Consider the following 9,802-nt stretch of genomic DNA (forward strand, 5'->3'; position numbering starts at 1 on the left):
TTATACCAATGTATTTAATTTATATTATTTTTTGGTATTGTCTAAGATAGATTAGTAAGCTGTGTGTTATAGCAACACATTGTATTCGGTAGCATTGCTTCATGTCAGTAAAGCATTTCTCCCTCCAAATCTACAATTAGTCAAAATACTTTTAAAAGATTCCATTTGCAAGATAAATGATACAGGTAACTTTGTGCTATTTTTAAATAAAAAATTATTAGTTTTTTAAGGAAAATACAACCCCTATGAGATAAAGTATAGAGATGTAATGTCAGAAATATCAAGCTTCTAAATAAAACACTTTATTTTTACTTAAACTTTACACAATTTTTTATTTTAAGCTGATAAAATTATCATTATCAATTTTAAATCCTAATTGTAGCTAACAGTTTTGTCCCTTTCTAGTTTATATTTTTCCCATAAAATAGCTTCCAGGAGCAATAAAATGGTAATATAAATCATTTCTAGGTTTCTTAATAAGTGGCTAATTATTTCTTATGATAAATTAATATTATTCTAAAATGTCATAAGTTTTTATTAAATTATTTTTACTTACTAAAATGTCTTTTTTTGTGTAATCCACTTTCCTTTAAGCTGCTGGGTAGGACAATATCAATGGGCATAAATTTCTCTTCTGAGCAATTCATGAGAACCCATTCACAGTCTAAATCATCAGCGCTCGCAACTATCCCTCCGGTCCCAGCACATTCAACACTCTGTACTGTGAATCTGTTGTTTTCATATAATAATTATAAACAGATTTCCATATCGTTTGAAGTTAGGATATTTATTATTTATAAAATAGATATATTTCGTAAACCTGAAGTCAGATTGGTGTCGAATGGATCCTGATTTTACAGTGGACATCCCAGAAATGTAAACTTTTCCGACGGAAAGCTCAATGTTTAGAGTTTGCAGAGGATGTTCTGCATTCGCTCTGATAGTAGCATTTTCCACTGCCATTTCTAAATTACTAAATGATCTAAAACAAATACATACATTTTTATTTTAAAAAATAAATACAAATAAAACGATAACATAAAAATTAATAAAATAATTTAAATCTGATGCGAGAGACATTCTACTCTCATTTTATAAATTATTTTAGAGTTTTAAAATAAAATGACTACAATTCATTAATGTTTAATCATTATATTTTGTTAAATGCCTTAAATTTGTAAAGAGTAAGTTACTTACATGTCTACCTCATCTTCATTATAGCTGAGTTGTTCTAGCATAATTGGTTCTTCAAAAGTTGAGAATGATTGCAGAGACTGTAAGGAATCAAAGAATTATTATACTGATGACTTTAAGTAAAAAACAAAATCATTATTTCAATATAAAATTCACTTTTCTGATGATAGTACTTATTAGTGGTGATAGTTTTTTATCAGGATTTAATATATCTGAGCAATCATTGTTTATAATTATTTCAATTGTTATAGAGGACATTATAGATCATTAAGAAAACCAACTTATTACATATTTAAATGAAGGATTAGTTATATCTTTTTGTTTAAATAAATTTTCATAAAAGTTTTAAAATATAAATCATAGACAAAATTGATGACAATTAAACAATTAAAATTATTAAATAGAGTCACCCTTTCATTCTTCAGAAAATCATCCATCAACAATTGAGCAGTTTTCATTTTTCTTAAGGTTTCCAAATCTGAAATGAAACTCCCTTCAATTAATTGTATATACAATAAACGTGGAAAAATGATTATACAATATTGTTGGAAGAAGTTTATATCTAATATCTGAAATAAGAAAATGGAAAAAAATAAAACTCGCGAACCATATCACAAGGACTTAATTAAACTGTAACCGCCAGGAAAATTTCAAAAAGGTTAAGTTACATGTAGAACGCTTGTGCAGTTTCGCACTTGCCTGCTTAATTCTTCCTTAATTTTGATATAAAATACTCATGAAACTTTTAACGGTAAGTTATTGGATTTTAAATTAACTGATTTTTGATTTATGCACCAGTAAGCACCTCAAACATTTACTGATTGTCTTTTTATATATTGACAAATTTTAACATTTATTTTCATGTATTGTCCCGACGTCTTCATAATTATTATTATAAAACTTGGGCCAAGAAATAATTCCATGTGAAAATCAAACATGATTTTTAACACTCAAATAACACAATAGTCTCTCTGCTGTGTTGAAATAAGTTACTTATAAAACAACTTAAATAATTATTTTGGGATTTTAACTAGCAGATTCTTTATTTATTCTCCAGTAATAAAACTACTGTTTTAGGATTGTTCCCATACTTGTAAGACAATAGATTAAAAAAATGATAATATTCTGTATAATTCGTAAATTAAATTATATTTCGATAGTACGTTTTATTTTTTCATGGAACTACTTTTTTTCTAATTTGGACATTACCGGTTCATACTGGTTCGCTCGGTGTACTTTGCCCTCAGTTCGCTTTTCGCTTCGTTCCGATTGTCTTCGTTATAGTTATTAGAGTCGTTAATTATAAAAGGAGTTTCTTGCTGATACAAAATGCTTGAAATTGATAAACTGTGTATCTTAGAAAGGAACACAATAGTTCTCAGCAATTTAGAAATAAGGTACTGATAAAATATTTAAATAAATAGCATTGGCTTTGAAATGAACAAAGTCTTGATTTATGTACAAGTTTTATCAATAAATTTTATTAATTATTCTTCTAAGTGTTGAAGAATAAATACATTTATCTATTTTGATATGCTATACTCGATATTTTTCAATAATTATTATAGTTATTGATTACATCAAAAGTTAATTTCACTTAAAAAATTAAATCTAAAAAAAAAATTCCCTAGTATTTAAAATAAGAGGCTAATAATATTTTTAAACGAAGTATATTGCCTTTTAAATTAGTTAACCAATTCTTGATGTACGTTCAAATATTAACTATAAACGATTAACGATTGTTCCATTCTTTGTGAGACAATAAATAAAAAATAGTACTATCTTTTATATTTCGTGACTTAAATTATATTTCAACTATGAGTTTTATTTTCTCATTTTCTACTATTTGGAACATTAGACTCTACAGGTTCGGGTATCCTGTACATCGTCCTCCGTCTAGTCCCAGCTCTGGAACGATGTACTTCGTAATAAACAATGATTCGTTGTAACCAGAAAGAACTTAAAACAATTTGTAAACTATATCAAAGAATATTATAAATTTTATTTTTTTCAATTAAATAAGGAACATTAAAAAATATATATATATAAATAAATAAATAAGTGTTTAATGATTATTTCACTATGGAAAGAAATAAGACTAATGAAATAATTATGTATAATTACAATACATTTTATTTTCTTACTGCCCAGTTTGAACTTTGGACTCAACAGGTCCATACAGGTTCCAGTGTCCTGCACTTTGCCCTCTGCCTAGTCCCAGCTCTTTACTAATATACTTTGCAATAATTATTGTAGTTATTAGTTATTACTCGATTTTATAGCTTCAGACATGAACGTAACGATTTTTAAATTACTTAATTGAGAAAGTACACAATATTTCTTGTTCAATTAACAAATAAGGTACTTCTAATAGTTCGAAAAAAATAATATTGGCTTCTAAATTACCCAATTCTCATGTTTCAAATTTTTTTTTAATGATTTGTCTTATTATATTTTGGCAATTAAGTACATTTCTTTATTTTTCATTTCATATTCTTATATACCCCCACTTCTTCGCAGTAATTGTTATGGTCGTTAATTACCGTTATCCGATTAATTATTAAAAATAAAAGAAATGTCTTCATCTTCCTTTATGTACTACAATTACTTTGAACATTGAAACCTAACAGCACTCTGTACCTTGAAACTTGAGTTAATCATACCATTTGTTACTGAAGATCTATCACAAACAAATGGTGAACAAAAAAAAAAATATATATATACAATTGTTGAAAATCATATATGTAATAATTTATGATCATTAATGATGTATAATTTTATTGAAATGATCTTATTGTCTGTTGAAAGATGAAATATGTAATACTGTTATATTTAATTTAATTATTGGGCAACACATGAATGTTCCTCTTATAGTTGTGTTTTTTAATCTCTTCATTTCCAACTAACTTCATATATATAACTACTGAGCCATGCTGCTCGCAGAAAATATTTATAATAATTATAAAACAATTGTATGATTAATAGTTTTTTAATTATTGAATTTTATAAGTATTAGATATGTAAATGACAGTGGCTTATGGATGTAACCCATAAACAGCTTTTAAGTTACTTTATATTAGAAGTCTCATTGTCTTTTTCTTTTTTCAGGATCGGAGGAATATGGAGGGCGGTTAGGAAGTGTGGTCAAGTTCATAATGGAAGGGTATGTATCTTTTTCTTGTATAAATCTTAAATTTTATTTTTGATGTACTATGTTAGAATTTTAGTAAAGATTTTAGATTTTAATATTAGGGATGAGATGGGAAAAAATAGCTTTTATGTATACAATTTATTGTTATTGTTTTATTTAAATATTTGTTTCCTTTGAAGGGCTGAGAGAGACATGCAGAGGACCTCGTTACCAGCAATCTACTCTTCGGGAGTACTCACCTCTCAGGATGCAAGGTCTGTGAAACTAGTTCTAAGTATGTTCACTATGGTCCTTGGACTCAAACAGTATTAATTTAATAAAGGATCTCTTAAAAAAAAAGCTAATTATTTGATAAATGTTTTTCTGTTTATCTTACTTTAAAATTCGGCTATTAAATCTTTATTATCATGAATAAAATACAACATTTAAAATTATGTTTGATCTGGACCATAGTCCCTGCCCACTTTGGACTTTACGTGTCAACATTTTTTCTCTTTTATTAGGTTATAAAAATTTTAAACACTGTTTCGGATGTATATTTATATTGAATGATCTTTTGTATATTGGATCACTGTAATCCGAAAATATAAGAACCTCATTTTTATTACACTTTTTTAATTTAATTTTTGTCTTATTATATCATTATAGTTTATTCAACTACAAAAATATATAAAGTTTTTTTGATCTTTTATTTTTTATGGCTTTAGTTTCTTTAAATTTTTGTCATAACCATTATTATAATATGATAATTTCAAAATAAATTCATCACCAATTAAATAAAGTATTGAAAAAATAGTAAGTTTAATAAATGAATTATTATTATTAACACAAACTTCGATGATCCACTTTTTCTCTCAACTTTATTTTTTAAAAAAACCTGCAACATTTCGGCCCTTAAGGCATCTTCAAAGAGACAAACTTTACCATTGATGTCATAATTCATTAAATTGTCTTTTTTGCAGACTAATTGCCCATGTCTTATAGAAATATATAACATGGGCAATTAGTCTGCAAAAAAGACAATTTAATTGATTATGACATCAATGGTTAAGGTTGTGTCCTTGAAGATGGCTTAAGGGCTGAAATGTTGCAGGTTTTTTAAAATATAAAGTTGGGAGAAAAAGTGGATCATTGATGTTTGTGTTAATAGTAAAATAGACCACTCTCAAACATCAATATATTAAATCAGTTATCAAATGAATTATTATTGCTAGATTAAGATAATACATAGTTGTTAAAAGAAATGTAGGATAGGTGACATATCCATAGTGGGCAGTTTTTGTTGTATGGAGCATGTGCAGGTTATATATTTTTTGTTTCTACATCAGGGACCTCCTCTCACATATTGTTAGGCATATTTATCAGTATAATTTTTAATTTACTATTAAATTTCAATTAATTAACTTTTTAAAATTATTAAAAATAAAATCCTTTAAAATTTGCAGAAAAAGTCAAGTTTAATTTTCAGAAAACTCATATTCATTCAATTAATTACTAATTCATAAATAATTGAATTTATTCATTTCTATACCTTAAATGTACATTAAATTGGTAAGAATTAATAATTTTTAAATATATCATAATTAATTATATGATACTTGTATTTATTATTATTCAAGTAATAAGATTAAAATTTGTATCAAATCATATTAAATTCTGATTAGCTGACATTCCAACCCATCCTAACACAATCCTCACCACATATGCCGATGACACATGTCTATTGTCAGTGAACAATGAACCTTACATTGTATCCCAAACCCTCCAATCCCACATCACCACCCTTGAAGAATGGTGCCAAAACTGGAGGATTAAAATCAATTCCAATAAATCCCACCAAATCACATTTACCCTTCGACGTAAACCCATGACCTCTTCCCCTACAATATCCTTTAATAATACCCCACTTATTCCTGTGGAACAGATCCGTTACTTAGGACTACATCTCGACAAACGACTGACATGGAATCCTCATACAAGACTAAAAAGTCAAGAAACTGCTCGTAGATTCCGACTATTGCAACATTGACTAGACAAACGGTCTAAATTGCCAACACATTACAAAAGACTGATCTACATGACTATTATAAGGCCTATCTGGACATACGGAGTCGAGCTTTGGGGCTCCACTAAACCATCAAATTCCTCCAGAATCCAATCCTACAAGTCCAAAATCCTTCGTAAAATCATTAATGCTCCACATGTTTTTATCATGTCACTATGTCACCTACAGCAAATTTACTTGTTGTATATATGTGTATACAGTTGTAAATATCAATAAATAAATTATAAAAAAAAAAAAATCTGATTATTAGTTACTAAATTTATTATTTTAATGTGAGAGGTGAGTCTCTGAATCTTAGGTCTATCTCAGCGGACTCTCGCTCATTACAGAGTACACAAATTTTCTTATTCAATATAAGTGAAATTTCCATAATTTAAATTAATTAAAGATTTAAATATTTTAAAAAAGATATTTATGTATTAAATATTATTTTCAGATGGATAAAAAGAGAATACATTTTGTAATTTATAAATATTAATATTTTTATTGTAATTTAAATTTGATTAAATTTGTTTTAAAATTTTACATAAATTAGGATGACTTGTTGACACAATTATATTAAATTTTTATTGCCATTAAATTTATTATGTAATTTGACAGATTAGTTGCACATGAGAGTTGAGGGCATCTTTGAAGGTGAATACCAACATTGGATGTTATTTATATATATTTTTTATTGTCATATATATTATATTTTACATACATGATTAAATATGTAAACATTTAAAAACTTAGGAGGGGGAATTGTATTTACTTTACTAATTATTCCCAGACTCCTTTAATTGTTGTAGAACGCTTGAAGGGGTGTTTGGAGTTGCTTAATTTTTTTTATTTATCTATCTTAAGTATGATGAGATTTCATATTCATTATTTAATTTCAGGAGCCATGGTTACAAAAATATTTTAAACTGATATGTTTTTCTTTCTGAAAAACAAGTATATTTTATCTAACAAAAATTTTAGAATAATTTACTGTTCTCACTTTAATTACTTTTTATCATTATTTGCCGGACATCACACCATCTGTTGAACGAATGCCAAGCTAGGTTATCACTCCAGAGACATACACTCGGTCTTAGCTTTGCCTAATGGGATTCTATAAGCTTCATAGTACAAGAGCCGGGAAGAAAAAAAGGCAGTTGTCTCACCCCAATTTTTGATTACTTTAATTAAAAATATGTATAACTACTAGTCAAAACTGATGAGCCTGCCAAGTATAAATAGGGGGAATAAAAAATGGCGGCTGTTTTAAAATCTTAAAAAACATTAATTTTTCATTGGAAGCTCTATTTAATATTTTATAGTAAGTTTAACTAGCTTTAATTTGATTGGTAATTTACATCTGTACTTCACATAGTTCCTGAGATATAGATTTCTCAAAATAAATTGACTAACTACTGATCTCTCAGTACGTTCCATACAACATTTTTTGAAAGGTTGCTTTTTAAAAAGCTATATCTGGAGAACTATTGAACTTAAACAGCTGTATTAGGGCTTACATTTTAGCAAATTTACTCTACTTTAAATGATGCTCTCTTAGATTTTCTATTGTTATTGTTTATAAAGATATAGAGCTCCGAATAAAAAATTAAATATTTTTAATGTTTTGAAACAGCCACCATTTTTTATTCCCCCTAGCTATACTTAGCAGACTCGTCAATTGTGACTAGTAATTATACCTAGTTTTCAATTAATTAATTAAAAATTAAGGTGAAATAACAGCCTTTTTCTCCTTTTGGGCTCTTGTACTATCATGAAATCGGAATGGTTTCCTGAAAATGCTTTTGGTCAATAAACTGTCAAGTAATCGATTCGTATTAAAGCTCAAACAATTAATATGCAATTAATATTCCCCCTTACATATAAGGATATAAATATATGTTGGATATTGGGTTTATTATGTCCCATTTCTCTAACCCAGTATTATCTTAGAGATTAAAAGTGCTATTTTTGAATAATTTGTTTTAAAGGAAACTTCGTTAGGCACAGTAGAGAAAATTGGCCTCGATTCAAAGAAAAGTGCAAATGTTTAAGTACATGAATTCATTAATCAGGTACATTGTTATTTTTATAAAAATCGATAAGATTTACAATAGTAGTTGCTTCTATAACTTCAATAGGGGAGTATAAAATTAATTTATCCTTTGAATAAATTAATTGATCCTGCTTTTTCCAATAAAAATACTGAATAAATTAAAACTCCGAAAACTCGCAGCATACTATTTAGATCTTAAAATGGAGAGTAGAAGCTATCCATCCACCTGACATAATTATGAACATTTTGAATGACAATTAAAATAAAATAATCCCTTGACATTTATAACATTTAAAACTTTATGTTCGTATAAATATTACGTCTATATTTACTCACCATACTGTGGAAACTCCAAACGTTGGGCGACTTCATTCGCGAAAACACGACTCACGACAGTCGCGAAGATCAAAGAGAATCTCCAGTTCATTTTTATCGCTCGATTCAACGCAATTACATCGTGTTCACCTTTAAGTATTTTCAAACTGTAAAATTATCATTAAATGTTTTATAATCGAGTCGGATGAGCTAAAATATTCGAATCAATAAAATTAACCTGAAACGGTGATAATGAGAGACTAGTCACCTTCGAAACCTCGGGTCGATATGACTGCCAAAGCAGACACCCATCGCTCGATAAAAATCCATGGTCGCCGGTTATATATAGGTTCCGTCCGTAATAGATTAGGTGATTATTATGAAAATTGGCGTGGTATTTGAATATTTATGAAGACGAGAATTTATTAATAATTTAATATATGATATGAAAAAATGGTAAATTGTTTATATTAACCAAGTGTACACGACAAATATGATATCTTGATAGAACATTCGTGATGCTAAGATTGAATCATCAAAAAGTAACGATTTAAAAAAAAAAAGAAAAGCTTTTGTTCTGGTTCAAATATGATTTTCTCATTAGAAGAAAGTTGTATAGTGAGTTTTTAAACATACAGTACAATATAGGATCAAAATCATCTACAAAGCATCTAATTATATAAAAATATATATATTTTTTTAAAAAATTATGTATTTTTTTTCCCCCGGACCATATTCCATTCAATTATATAAAAAGTTTTGGGCTATTCTTGATTAATCCACGTATTTAATTTATTTTGATTTCCTGTAGACATCAGTTTTGGGAGGCATCTAGACAATACCTTCTTGGTCCTTTCATGTTCTAATCCTAAAGAAAGCAATATCCTTCCTATATTATTGACATCCTCATCCTGTATTTGTCCTTCCACCTGTTAGTACAAGATCTCAACCTAAAGATTTTTCCGAGAACTACAGAATCGCTCGAGCTACCTTATTTTTGAATTCCTTACTCATATCTAATTATAAAGCTTCTTTCTCAACA

General features: G+C 27.7%; 1 protein-coding gene across 2 annotated transcripts in view; it reads right to left on the bottom strand.

The window, feature by feature from the left end:
* The window catches only part of LOC106687014 (uncharacterized), a 14,816-nt gene extending 5,763 nt beyond the window's left edge, over positions 1–9,053 (bottom strand). The window contains exons 1-6 of one of the 2 annotated variants that reach the window (XM_067053114.1): positions 8,999–9,053; positions 8,782–8,927; positions 1,605–1,672; positions 1,198–1,274; positions 821–982; positions 557–729 (exon numbers count right to left, since the gene is read on the bottom strand). In XM_067053114.1, the coding sequence (XP_066909215.1) occupies positions 557–729; positions 821–982; positions 1,198–1,274; positions 1,605–1,672; positions 8,782–8,872 (571 nt within the window). In that variant the 5' untranslated portion in view covers positions 8,873–8,927; positions 8,999–9,053. Of the gene's footprint in view, positions 1–556; positions 730–820; positions 983–1,197; positions 1,275–1,604; positions 1,673–8,781 lie in introns of both variants that reach the window. The other variant, XM_024359652.2, reaches the window with a different exon arrangement.
* Between the last annotated feature and the right edge of the window lie 749 nt (positions 9,054–9,802).

The sequence above is a fragment of the Halyomorpha halys genome, unplaced genomic scaffold, assembly GCF_000696795.3.
Source record: "Halyomorpha halys isolate HHAL.00 unplaced genomic scaffold, Hhal_1.1 Scaffold4.1, whole genome shotgun sequence".
Taxonomy (NCBI): Eukaryota; Metazoa; Arthropoda; class Insecta; order Hemiptera; family Pentatomidae; genus Halyomorpha; species Halyomorpha halys.